The 14342-nt window shown below is 40.3% G+C and overlaps 1 protein-coding gene across 1 annotated transcript; it reads right to left on the bottom strand.

Annotated features, from left to right (window-relative positions):
• Window positions 1-8518: 8518 nt before the first annotated feature.
• babam1 (BRISC and BRCA1 A complex member 1) lies at window positions 8519-14099 on the bottom strand. The gene is made up of 9 exons (XM_056604027.1): window positions 14000-14099; window positions 13084-13559; window positions 12896-12954; window positions 12662-12782; window positions 11765-11843; window positions 11315-11339; window positions 11072-11201; window positions 10626-10706; window positions 8519-9852 (listed from the first exon to the last, which is right to left on the bottom strand). The coding sequence occupies exons 2-9, from the start codon at window positions 13552-13554 to the stop codon at window positions 9652-9654; spliced, it is 1167 nt and encodes a 388-aa protein (XP_056460002.1). The 5' UTR covers window positions 13555-13559; window positions 14000-14099; the 3' UTR covers window positions 8519-9651.
• Between the last annotated feature and the right edge of the window lie 243 nt (window positions 14100-14342).

The following is a 14342-nucleotide window of genomic DNA, read 5'->3' as shown; positions in this document are numbered from 1 at the left end:
AACAACAGTGTTACCCCTTATGTTCTTTTTCATGACGACCAATAAAAAACGACTTATACTTTATTTGACAAAGACAATAGTGTTAACCTTTATGTTTTTTTTCATGACGACCAATAAAAAACAACAGTGTCACCCCTTATGTTTTTTTCATGACGACCAATAAAAAAACAAGTGTTACCCCTTATGTTTTTTTTCATGACGACCAATAAAAAACAACAGTGTTACCCCTTATGTTTTTTCATGACGACCAATAAAAAACAACAGTGTTACCCCTTATGTTTTTTTCATGACGACCAATAAAAAACAACTGTTACCCCGTATGTTTTTTTTTCATGACGACCAATAAAAAACAACAGTGTTACCCCTTATGTTTTTTTTCATGACGACCAATAAAAAACAACAGTGTTACCCCTTATGTTTTTTTTCATGACGACAAATAAAAAACGACAGTGTTACCCCTTATATTTTTTCATGACGACCAATAAAAAACAACAGTGTTACCCCTTATGTTTTTTTTCATGAAGACCAATAAAAAACAACAGTGTTACCCCTTATGTTTTTTTTCATGATGACCAATAAAAAACGACTTATACTTTATTTGACAAAGACAATAGTGTTAACCTTTATGTTTTTTTTCATGACGACCAATAAAAAACAACAGTGTTACCCCTTATGTTTTTTTCATGACGACCAATAAAAAAACAAGTGTTACCCCTTATGTTTTTTTTCATGACGACCAATAAAAAACAACAGTGTTACCCCTTATGTTTTTTCATGACGACCAATAAAAAACAACAGTGTTACCCCTTATGTTTTTTTTCATGACGACCAATAAAAAACAACAATGTTACCCCTTATGTTTTTTTTCATGACAACCAATAAAAAACAACAGTGTTACCACTTTTTTTTTTTTCATGAAGACCAATAAAAAACAACCGTGTTACCCCTTATGTTCTTTTTCATGACGACCAATAAAAAACGACTTATACTTTATTTGACAAAGACAATAGTGTTAACCTTTATGGTTTTTTTCATGACGACCAATAAAAAACAACAGTGTTACCCCTTATGTTTTTTTCATGACGACCAATAAAAAAACAAGTGTTACCCCTTATGTTTTTTTTCATGACGACCAATAAAAAACAACAGTGTTACCCCTTATGTTTTTTCATGACGACCAATAAAAAACAACAGTGTTACCCCTTATGTTTTTTTTCATGACGACCAATAAAAAACAACCGTGTTACCCCTTATGTTTTTTTTCATGACAACCAATAAAAAACAACAGTGTTACCACTTTTTTTTTTTCATGAAGACCAATAAAAAACAACAGTGTTACCCCTTATGTTCTTTTTCATGACGACCAATAAAAAACGACTTATACTTTATTTGACAAAGACAATAGTGTTAACCTTTATGTTTTTTTTCATGACGACCAATAAAAAACAACAGTGTTACCCCTTATGTTTTTTCATGACGACCAATAAAAAACAACAGTGTTACCCCTTATGTTTTTTTTCATGACGACCAATAAAAAACAACCGTGTTACCCCTTATGTTTTTTTTCATGACGACCAATAAAAAACAACAGTGTTACCCCTTATGTTTTTTTCATGAAGACCAATAAAAAACAACAGTGTTACCCCTTATGTTCTTTTTCATGACGACCAATAAAAAACGACTTATACTTTATTTGACAAAGACAATAGTGTTAACCTTTATGGTTTTTTTCATGACGACCAATAAAAAACAACAGTGTTACCCCTTATGTTTTTTTCATGACGACCAATAAAAAAACAAGTGTTACCCCTTATGTTTTTTTTCATGACGACCAATAAAAAACAACAGTGTTACCCCTTATGTTTTTTCATGACGACCAATAAAAAACAACAGTGTTACCCCTTATGTTTTTTTTCATGACGACCAATAAAAAACAACCGTGTTACCCCTTATGTTTTTTTTCATGACGACCAATAAAAAACAACAGTGTTACCCCTTATGTTTTTTTTCATGACGACCAATAAAAAAACATGTGTTACCCCTTATGTTTTTTTTCATGACGACCTATAAAAAACAACAGTGTTACCCCTTATGTTTTTTCATGACGACTAATAAAAAACAACAGTGTTACCCCTTATGTTTTTTTTCATGACGACCAATAAAAAACAACAGTGTTACCCCTTATGTTTTTTTTCATGACAACCAATAAAAAACAAGTGTTACCCCTTATTTTCTTTTTCATGACGACCAATAAAAAACGACTTATACTTTATTTGACAAAGACAATAGTGTTAACCTTTATGGTTTTTTTCATGACGACCAATAAAAAACAACAGTGTTACCCCTTATGTTTTTTCATGACGACCAATAAAAAACAACAGTGTTACCCCTTATTTTTTTTTCATGAAGACCAATAAAAAATAACAGTGTTACCCCTTATGTTTTTTTTCATGACGACCAATAAAAAACAACAGTGTTACCCCTTATGTTTTTTTTCATGACGACCAATAAAAAACAAGCGTTACCCCTTATGTTTTTTTTCATGACGACCAATAAAAAACAACAGTGTTACCCCTTATGTTTTTTTTCATGACGACCAATAAAAAAACATGTGTTACCCCTTATGTTTTTTTTCATGACGACTAATAAAAAACAACAGTGTTACCCCTTATGTTTTTTTTCATGACGACCAATAAAAAACAACAGTGTTACCCCTTATGTTTTTTTTCATGACAACCAATAAAAAACAAGTGTTACCCCTTATTTTCTTTTTCATGACGACCAATAAAAAACGACTTATACTTTATTTGACAAAGACAATAGTGTTAACCTTTATGGTTTTTTTCATGACGACCAATAAAAAACAACAGTGTTACCCCTTATGTTTTTTCATGACGACCAATAAAAAACAACAGTGCTACCCCTTATTTTTTTTTCATGAAGACCAATAAAAAATAACAGTGTTACCCCTTATGTTTTTTTTCATGACGACCAATAAAAAACAACAGTGTTACCCCTTATGTTTTTTTTCATGACGACCAATAAAAAACAAGCGTTACCCCTTATGTTTTTTTTCATGACAACCAATAAAAAACAACAGTGTTACCACTTTTTTTTTTTTCATGAAGACCAATAAAAAACAACAGTGTTACCCCTTATTTTCTTTTTCATGACGACCAATAAAAAACAACTTATACTTTATTTGACAATGACAATAGTGTTAACCTTTATGTTTTTTTTCATGACGACCAATAAAAAACAACAGTGTTACCCCTTATGTTTTTTTCATGATGACCAATAAAAAAACAAGTGTTACCCCTTATGTTTTTTCATGACGACCAATGAAAAACAACAGTGTTACCCCTTATGTTTTTTTTCATGACGACCAATAAAAAACAACCGTGTTACCCCTTATGTTTTTTTTCATGACGACCAATAAAAAACAACAGTGTTACCCCTTATGTTTTTTTTCATTACGACCAATAAAAAACAACAGTGTTACCCCTTATGTTTTTTTTCATGACGACCAATAAAAAACAACAGTGTTACCCCTTATGTTTTTTTTCATGACGACCAATAAAAAACAAGCGTTACCCCTTATGGTTTTTTTCATGACGACCAATAAAAAACAACAGTGTTACCCCTTATGTTTTTTTTCATGACGACCAATAAATAACAACAGTGTTACTCCTTATGTTTTTTTTCATGACGACCAATAAAAAACAACAGTGTTACCCCTTATGTTTTTTTCATGATGACCAATAAAAAAACAAGTGTTACCCCTTATCTTTTTTTTCATGACGACCAATAAAAAACAACAGTGTTACCCCTTATGTTTTTTTTCATGACGACCAATAAAAAACAACAGTGTTACCCCTTATGTTTTTTTTCATGACGACCAATAAAAAACAAGCGTTACCCCTTATGTTTTTTTTCATGACGACCAATAAATAACAACAGTGTTACTCCTTATGGTTTTTTTCATGACGACCAATAAAAAACAACAGTGTTACCCCTTATGTTTTTTTTCATGACGGCCAATAAAAAACAACAGTGTTACCCCTTATGTTTTTTTTCATGACGACCAATAAAAAACAACAGTGTTACCCCTTATGTTTTTTTTCATGAAGACCAATAAAAAACAACAGTGTTACCCCTTATGTTTTTTTTCATGACGACCAATAAAAAAATACTTATACTTTATTTGACAAAGACAATAGTGTTAACCTTTATGTTTTTTTTCATGACGACCAATAAAAAACAACAGTGTTACCCCTTATGTTTTTTTCATGACGACCAATAAAAAAACAAGTGTTACCCCTTATGTTTTTTTTCATGACGACCTATAAAAAACAACAGTGTTACCCCTTATGTTTTTTCATGACGACTAATAAAAAACAACAGTGTTACCCCTTATGTTTTTTTTCATGACGACCAATAAAAAACAACAGTGTTACCCCTTATGTTTTTTTACATGACAACCAATAAAAAACAAGTGTTACCCCTTATTTTCTTTTTCATGACGACCAATAAAAAACGACTTATACTTTATTTGACAAAGACAATAGTGTTAACCTTTATGGTTTTTTTCATGACGACCAATAAAAAACAACAGTGTTACCCCTTATGTTTTTTCATGACGACCAATAAAAAACAACAGTGTTACCCCTTATTTTTTTTTCATGAAGACCAATAAAAAATAACAGTGTTACCCCTTATGTTTTTTTTCATGACGACCAATAAAAAAACAGTGTTACCCCTTATGTTTTTTTTCATGACGACCAATAAAAAACAAGCGTTACCCCTTATGTTTTTTTTCATGACGACCAATAAAAAACAACAGTGTTACCCCTTATGTTTTTTTTCATGACAACCAATAAAAAACAACAGTGTTACCACTTTTTTTTTTTTCATGAAGACCAATAAAAAACAACAGTGTTACCCAGTGGCGGACTTAGCAATTTGGGGGCTCAAGGCGAATTTAGCTAGTGGGGCCCTCAACATTCATATGCGAGAAATAAGTTTTCAGATATCACACCATCGTATGTCAAAATGCAAAATATTTATTTAACAAAAATAATTTTAAAAGGAAATTGAAGCTTTCAGTGCTAACTGTATTTTTTATATGTGCAATCAATAAACATATCTTTAAATAAAATGTACATCTGAATGTCAAAAAATAAATAAATGTAAAAAAGTAAAGCAGTGTGACAGAGCATTTGTAACTGAACTTAATGATAAAGAATAATTATTAATCACAACAACACTTAAAGTGAAAATATGAGAGAGAGGAGGCAGAGTTTGTGCATGTGTGAGAGAAAGAGAGAGAATGAGTATGTGAGAGAGAGGTCTGAGTGAGTGATGAAGAATGTCCCTGTGTGTGTGTGTGGCACCGGTTTTCATGCATCAGGGTCGGGATGTGTACCATCTGTAGAAATCTAGAACAGAAAAAATAAATGCAAACACATTAACAGTTAACACTTTTTGTAATATGATACATAGTATGCAAAACCATTCAATTTGCTTGAGATGATAATGATTATATGATTAATTATCAAGCAGTCACAGGAATGCACTGCAAAATCATTACCTCACTTCTTGTCCCTGTTTCTGTGCTGTCCTCTCTCTCCTTCTGTCCCTCTGTTTCTATACCTCTTCATCTGCTTCTCTCTCCCTGGTATGCCCATGTGCCTTACTGTCACTATCTTCCTGCTTCTTTTTCCTGTTTATTTCTCTTCTTATGAACACTGAACAGGTGGCAGTTTCTTCTCAAACAAATCTGACATTTCTCACTTTGCAGTAGCAGTAGGCCTACTCACCGCATCCTCCACGGCATTTTCGTTAGCTCCTCTCCTCCGCCTCCTGCTGCATCAACAGCCGGGCCCGGCGGCACCTCCTCCCCCCCCTCCCCCTCCACCAAAACATTTGTGTCCGGTGGTGGTGTCACGCTAAAAAAGCTTGTTAATTTTGGGAGAGCATCTGTTTTTAGTTTAGCCTCTTCCTTCTTTTTTCTTTTTGTAGCGCCACTTGGGTAGTGGCGCTTCATGTTGCTAATGTTGCTAAGTTCACGTCTTTGCTCATGAGTCACAACAACTGCATGGATGGAATATTCCATTTTAACGCGAAAGAGAGGGGGTGTGCACGTAATCGGTATTTCTTTGTAATTTATTCTGTTGTTCTTCTTTCCAATTTAAACATACAAAAATCACCAATTAAGAAAAAAATCAACATTTATCTGTGAATTACTGTCCAAAGGGCGGCGGGCCCCAATTACCAGCTGTAGGCCTATGGGAAGTTTGCAGCTCCCAGTCAGGAGTGGCCCCTACAGTTGGAGGGGCCCAAGGCCGTTGCCTAGCAACGCCTCTATGCAAAGACCGCGCCTGGTGTTACCCCTTATGTTTTTTTTCATGACGACCAATAAAAAACAACAGTGTTACCCCTTATGTTTTTTTTCATGACGACCAATAAAAAACAACAGTGTTACCCCTTATGTTTTTTTTCATGAAGACCAATAAAAAACAACAGTGTTACCCCTTATGTTTTTTTTCATGACGACCAATAAAAAACAACAGTGTTACCCCTTATGTTTTTTTTCATGACGACCAATAAAAAACAACAGTGTTACCCCTTATGTTTATTTCATGACGGCCGATAAAAAACGACAGAGTTACCCCTCATGTTTTTTCCATGTTGACCAATAAAAATCGACAGTGGTACCCCTGTCAACGTTTTTACGGGGATCCGAACCTGAGCTGTATAGAGTGTTAACCTCCGAACTTATCAATGCACCATCAAGACACCGGATGAAGTCATCAGAAAGGTTATACTTAACTTTATAATTTGCATGAAATAGAGATAATAGTCTTCCAACAGAGGACATCAACCGGACTTGAACCCCGGTCTCCAGGGGGTTAGCTCACAGCTCTCTCCACTTCCCACTGAGATTTATACTTAAAATAGGTCTGAGGTTATATATGACAATAGACAATAGATATGTGCAATCAACATGATAGCATTTCGTTTTAAATTAAAGATAATGTGTTTTCCACAGAAATTGAGCCCCGATCTCCAGTTAGGCAGAGTGCACTCCACTGCACTACTGAGGCGATGACAATACACAATAATCAATCATCAATAAAGAGGATATACATGACATTAAAATGTATGTGTATTTCTATTATTTCCCTTATGATTTTTCATGACGACCAATAAAAAAACAAGTGTTACCCCTATGGTTTTTTTCATGACGGCCAATAAAAAACAACAGTGTTACCCCTTATGTTTTTTTTCATGACGACCAATAAAAAACAACAGTGTTACCCCTTATGTTTTTTTTCATGACGACCAATAAAAAACAACAGTGTTACCCCTTATGTTTTTTTTCATGACGACCAATAAAAAACAACAGTGTTCCCACCTGCAGGACTTCATTATTCCGTTTCGTCCTCCTCGACCCCTCCGTTCTTCAACAGCGTGTCTTCTTTCAATCCCCGTTTATCCATATCCAAAGCCGAAACTCATTGCAAACATTTTTTTCATCCGTTTGTCCGAGGAAATACAACACCAGCAAATCTCACGACCAGTGGCGGTGGGTCAATAGGGGGCGCTAGGGCGCCGCCCCTCCATGAAATATTCACTTGAATATATCTGCCAACCATTAATAAACTATTATCATTACGAAATCAATCAAAAAAACGACATAGCGTTTGTCCTCGATTAATTGTGTGACATGCTTGTCACTGTCCAGCAACCATTTAAATGCGTCTGAACGTCAATGATTTGGGCTCGGCGATTTATTGGTCATTCGAAATAAAGCCCTCCTCCAAGTCAGGGCCGCCGGCCACATTGAAGTCAATGTAAGCTCACTAACTTTTTGCTGTCTATCAAGCAGAGACAGCTTTTCATTGGCGCACCAGTGTTCGCCCTCGGGTCGCACCAGTGTGCGCCCCCGGGCCAGGCCAATGGTATCGCTTTTCTTTTTTGTTATCACCATATGACTGGACAAATCAGCGAATCGATCAAATAGGCTACCTCCCTCAGCAGCATTCGCGCACCGCAACTACAGGAGATAGATCGCTAACTAGCGGAGAGTTGTAAGCACTTTTCCACCCTTTTCAGTTGAGGAGTTGGACTCCCCAAGCAATGTTATACTTAAAAGGAGCAAGTAAATTACATATTAATTTAGTCTTTCGGCCTGTAGCACATAAACAAAATGAAGCGACTGTCCCATATTTCTAACTGCATTTGAAGTAGACATTGAGACTCACAAAAAATGGACGCTATAGGACAGTGATCATGATTTGTCTCAATATCAGAATAACAACAATGGGTCAAATAGCAATGGCTGGTGGAATGGCCATGAAGTAGGTCTGTATATGCAGTTCAGAATCTGAATGAAAAGCAGGTAAATAGGTAGTGGCCATCCCCAAAATGCAGCAGAATACAGGAAATCACATCTATTAAATTAAAAAATATATATGGGGGGGGGGGGGGGGAACCTCAGACCCCCTGTCTATTACTGTGCCCCACCAACATGTTTGATCGCCAGCCGCCACTGGCCTGTAGCATGTTGTGGAAGAAGCCAGTAGTTTGCAGAGCATCTTTCCGTAATCTTTGATGAATTAATCATCCTTTTATGATTTTTGACATTCCAGTATTTTTTTTCCACTAGCCTATATGTCCTTTAGCACAAAAACACTTTTACGCCATAATTATGCGAGATACTGGTTGTCAGGCTGAAATGTTTCATAACCGAGGGCTGGGTTATGCTCTGACTAACACTATAGGGACTTGGGTTTGATGAATAACCCCCGACAGGTCTGATCAGTCTTTCACGCTACAAGCCTCTGAAGCGCTCACAGCTTCTGCCAGAGTAGAGTTGAGGCGTTCACAACTTGAGACGATCTGCAAAGGATCTGTACTGCCATCTACTGGTCACATCGCAATCGTTAATGAAGCTTGGAAACGACATTAAAGACAGATTCTTTAATATCAGGAAGGTTTTTAAAATATATACACAGAACAGGTTTCCAGTGGTTGGATTTAGATTTTTAAGATCAGTTGTTAGGTTGACTAAGGTTAACCTACTGTAGGCTAACCAAAAGCCATGATTGGCCCTTACGGATGAGCGACCAATCTGACAACACCAAACTTGATTAACAAATGCAGATATTACTTGAATTAAAAGAGGACGCTATGCATGCTAATGATCAAACACCATCACCACAACAGTAGAACACAATACACTTTCCATCACTCCCAAGATCCAGTGATGGAAAATCTGCGTTGTCTACATGGATTGTTTTCTTTTAAGTTCATAAGAGTTTATAAAGGCATTAACACCCCCAGATTTAGTGGGGGCGAAGGAAAACCAATAGCAACAGTCACCATGGAAACGTAACCGTTTCATATTTTTCTTGTGTGCTTCGTCGACTGCCTTATGTCCCCATCTGTGATCCTTCGACAAATTCGACAAAGGCAGTTTTTAATTTCCAGCGAGTTCATTGATCCGGGCGGTTTGTTGAGTGTCACCATAACAACCGACTACAACAAACCACCACAAACTGTCGTCCTGTCCGCCGCCGCCCACGGAGAAGATAAAGAGCCCCGGCTCGGTCTGGGGACCCCCCCCCGCTGTCTGGGGACAGGGGGCTACACGGCGGGCTCGGCCTGCGGGGGCGCGTCCCCCTCCAGCAGGCTGTAGGAGGCGTGGCTCTGGTACGGCCGCTGCAGCGGGTGCGACAGCAGCTTGGCCATGCAGTTGTGGAGCTCGATGGCCGGGCCACTCAGGGACACCTCGAAGCGGTAGCACAGGCCGCGGGCGTCCAGGTCGCAGAAGGAGCGGTAGTTGTCCTGAAGGCCGGGAGCATGCAAGACAAAACATGGATTGAAATCACTGAGACCACGCCGTGGGAGGCTACACAATGGGAGGCTATGCAGTGGGAGGCTACGCAATGGGAGGCTATGCAGTGGGAGGCTACGCAATGGGAGGCTATGCAGTGGGAGGCTACGCAATGGGAGGCTATGCAGTGGGAGGCTACGCAATGGGAGGCTATGCAGTGGGAGGCTACGCAGTGGGAGGCTATGCAGTGGGAGGCTATGCAGTGGGAGGCTACGCAGTGGGAGGCTATGCAGTGGGAGGCTATGCAGTGGGAGGCTACGCAATGGGAGGCTATGCAGTGGGAGGCTATGCAGTGGGAGGCTATGCAGTGGGAGGCTACGCAGTGGGAGGCTATGCAGTGGGAGGCTACGCAATGTGCCTTTAAGTTGTTTATAAAGAGAGCAGGTTTAAATAAATACAAATTGTAAGCTTTATTTGTTTTGTAGGACCTTTGTGTTTTGTTCAGTACTTTGTACTGAGGTTGTTTTGTGTTGTCTTGATGATTCAATAGAATCCATTTGATTCATGTGATGCTTATACCAGTGATTCTGTACCCGCGTACCTGACCTGCACAGCGGATTATGAATAGGTTGTCTCACGATAATCGTACACATTAGTTTCAATATCCAAAGGTAGAACTGAATCATTTGACACTGCATCAAAGTAAGAGTATACATTGGAGGGCCTTGAAGGTCAGATGTTAGTGAGCAGCAGAACTAGATCACAGCCTTCAGTCGGCTCTCACCCTCCAGCTGCTGTCAGAGTCCTCCGCCCCGTTGTGCAGGTACACCACATCCAGGAAGAAGTACGGCGACTGCAGCATCTTCTACAAGGGACACATGGGGCAGCAAGGGTTTTTACTCAACACAAGGAAAGTTCCAGAGATATGTATGGTAGCAGACAGTATGGTACAACACTCACAATAACCCCTAGCACAGAGCGATAGAGCCAGAGATATGAATGGTAGCAGACAGCCCCTAGATTGTGTTATTTAGAAGTAGAAGCGATAGCCCATGCACAGCATAGTGCTACAGCAGTAATAGACAAGAGGTTCTCATCTTGTGACCCCAATCAGTTCACCCCCATGCCTGTCCACTCAGAGGAGAGTCCAACTCTCTCTATCTAGTAGCTCTGGTGTCACCAAGCAACCATGAGTACAACGGGGGAAGCAGGGCAGCAGGGGGCGCTCACGCTGACAGCCTCCGACGGGCTGAAGAGCATCTGGCCCACTTGGCGGCTGTACAGCAGCAGCGCCCGCACCACGAATGGCGGAGGGATGGTCTGGACGTTGTCCATTATCGGCAGCTCAATCTTCTGACGGCTGCAAAGAAACCGGATTATCATTTAAATCCATTCAATGGATTCATTAATATGAAACACTTTACATGTGGTGAGATTATGACAGGGATATGGAAGAGGTTGCATAATACTCACATTACGTTGAGAAGATCTTCCAGGTCTTGAAAAGGAACGTGTCAGGGAAATAACGTACAGTACGTTCCTATCTGCTCCTACTTTATGGTAGGAGCAGTACTGGGTGAATAATCCACTGAATATTGAATCCATATACCAGTGCAATATTATTTCAAGCATATCCTCCCCCGAGGTAGACTACTAGCTTTTGTGTCTTATCCATGTTTACTGTCCCAGATGCTGTCGTGCTGAGCCTTGCCCACCTCCACTACTACTGTTCTGGCCTATATTGGACCATGAAGGCCCTGCCGTCAGTCAGGCCGCCGGGCCCAGGAACACCAATCAATATCAGAGAGGATCTCTACGGGGTGTTTGCTGTAGAGCATGTTGTGTCTAGCATGTAGTGGGTTAATCTGTTAGATTATAAAATGTATGTGAACTATCATGTATGCAAGTAGGCTGAAAGGATACTGAAAGATTCACACACATTGGTGTCCAGGTCATACAGACAGCTGCACAGCTCTCTGGGGTCAGAGGTGAACCCCGACAGCTAAAACACAAACATAGGGTTAGGGTTAGGGCTAGGGTAACCCTAACCCTAACATAGAGACATTACAGTCAAAAAGTACTAATGCTACATCGTGAGAAGACCGTCCACACAGGGTTGCTGAATAAGCCTGCCCCAGGTGTCCATGCTGCTGTAACTCTTCTCTGTTACAGAAGAGATTACCCTAACCCTAACACTAAAACAAACCCTGGTAGCACACAGGTCGGATTCTGACCCTTTTCCACCGACGGTACCGGCTCAACTCGACGTGACTGAGTGGCACGACATGGTTTGGTTCCAGGCACGTCGTGTTTCCATCTAGAAAGCACCTCTTCAACGCGGGCGTGTCGTTATTCTAGCACACATGCGCAAAACTGCGACACATAGGCGACCACGTGACACACAAACAGACCTCCGTCACGGTCCACAGCGTGTTCTTGCAGGCTGACCCTGCCAGGTTCAATAATCAATCACTATTGTTGACTGAACGCCAGGTGTGGGGTGGCAGGCTCGGAGGTCGCGCTCATCATGACTCGTCCAGTGGCGTCACTCTGGCCAATCGGTGGCCAGCAGCCTGTTTACCTCACATAAAAGTATCAGATCATCTCTCTTGAATCCTCGACGGAAAAAAGTATCAGGTACCTCGTTTAGACGATCGAAATGCAAGAAAAGGGGGGCCGAGTCGAGGCGAATTGAGCTGGTGCTGTCGGTGGTAAATGGTGTTGGTTCACAGTAGTGCCAATGAGTACATTTTGCTGTCCCTTATCTTTCGATGGTCTAATGTGATTGGCTGTATTGAGATGGAGCCATGAGGAGCTTACCCAAAGAGCGTCGTCGTTCACTACAACCAGAGCAAACTCGTGCCTCTTGTCAATCTTATGCTTTGTTCTGACGAACATCTCAATCATCTTCTGGGATATGTTCAGGGCGTTGGTTTTGGACCTAAGTGTAAACACAAACACTTTTCAGTTTCCTTCCAATGCAAATACCCCTCCAAAAAAGGTGACATTTTTCTTGAATAATGTATAGTAACATGTTGTCACATGACAACTCACCCATTAAACGACTCCAGCTTCTGCAACGACATCTCCTCCGAGAGATCTAAACAGATGATCTATCCGAAGGGTTAGAAGGTCAGTGAGGCGTTCAGGCCTTATTGGAACAGGTTTCAATATAGCAGTGCACCCTTTAATCAGAACTCTGCAAGCTGGGATCCATCAGAAAGGTGCAGGGAGGGACATACCACTTTCTCTGGACAGTTGGCTCGGGGGGCACGGAGCTGGTATTCGGCAATGGGAGGAATGGGAGGAATGGGAGGAATGGGAGGAATGGGAGGAACAGCAGCTGCCAGCGGGGGCGGTGGCTGCGATGGTTTAGGACGTTCTTTCACAGCGACCGACGTGGGAAACGACCCGCTGGCATTGGCAGAGGCTAGTGCTGCTGCCCCTGGGGTCCCGACAGGACCTGAGGCCGCCGTGGTGCCGGAGGTGGTGGTGGTGGTGGTGGTGGGCGGGCTGTCACTGGTGGAGGCCTCTCCCTCCCCCTCCACCCGGCTGCCCACTGCGGGTGGAGGGCTGATGGGGTTCACGGTGCCCCCCAGGCTGCCGGTGCTGCCCCGACGGTCCTCCGCCCCCTCGGGGTTGGAGCGGGTCCGAGGGCGCAGCTCCACCAGACGTTCTTCTCCGTCAGCTGGTCCTGGCTCTGGAGTCTCCATGGAAACTAAAACCATGAAGATATATCGACATATATAACTAGGGGTCTGCTAACTAGCTATTATCATCACCAACCACGACTGAAACGTCTCCATTGACAAATGTTGGAGAAGTACGCATAAAGAATGAATGCACAAAACGTTTCTACCAGACTAATGATGCCAGCTTTAATCATCAAGACATTAATCCAATCTATGTCATAAAGATCTAGCTAGCATTGTAGCATAGGTTATGCCACGCCCAGAACAAATTAGTTGTCTTCTGATCAACTGTCGGGAAAAATAATCTACAGTATCGAAGAATATGGATATGGATAATATTATAATATGGAGGCCGAGACATGAAGGCTTTGTAAAAATGTTGTTATAATAAAGTCACAGAGCAGCACAACCTTCAGAGAAACCCCGAGACTGACGTTATTAGGCTTTGAATAAAGAAGGAACTTACATTACTGTTGACTGACTTATCAACAATAAACCGGTGCGCAGTTCTAGAAAGCGATGATTAGAAGTGTGTTTGTTGTTGAATGGACTACTTCCTCTTTGGAAACGTCCGGGAAGGAACCGACTGGCATCATGGGTAATGTAGTACCCAGAATGTAAAGGTATTTACAATAATTAAAAATATATAATGGAATAGTCATATTAACAGTTTTTCAACTTTTGTTGTCGTAATTACATATTTGATGGTTTACCAATCAACCATCTTACTCACAGAAATATATAAAAACGCGATTATATTAAAAAATATATATATAAGAATACATTTTCTGGCATTATGCTAAATCAAT

This window comes from Gadus chalcogrammus, chromosome 12 (assembly GCF_026213295.1).
Source record: "Gadus chalcogrammus isolate NIFS_2021 chromosome 12, NIFS_Gcha_1.0, whole genome shotgun sequence".
NCBI lineage: Eukaryota > Metazoa > Chordata > Actinopteri > Gadiformes > Gadidae > Gadus > Gadus chalcogrammus.
The sequence above is the reverse complement of the archived record's forward strand: the minus strand, read 5'-3'. Positions and strand labels throughout refer to the sequence as shown.

Coding starts and splice junctions, on each gene's coding strand:
- babam1 (XM_056604027.1), bottom strand. CDS start 13,554: ATGGAGACTCCAGAGCCAGGACCAGCTGACGGAGAAGAACGTCTGGTG. Junction 10,707..11,071: donor GCCCGTCGGAGGCTGTCAGC/GTGAGCGCCCCC, acceptor TGTCCCTTGTAG/AAGATGCTGCAGTCGCCGTA. Junction 9,853..10,625: donor ACTCTGACAGCAGCTGGAGG/GTGAGAGCCGAC, acceptor CCCGGCCTTCAG/GACAACTACCGCTCCTTCTG.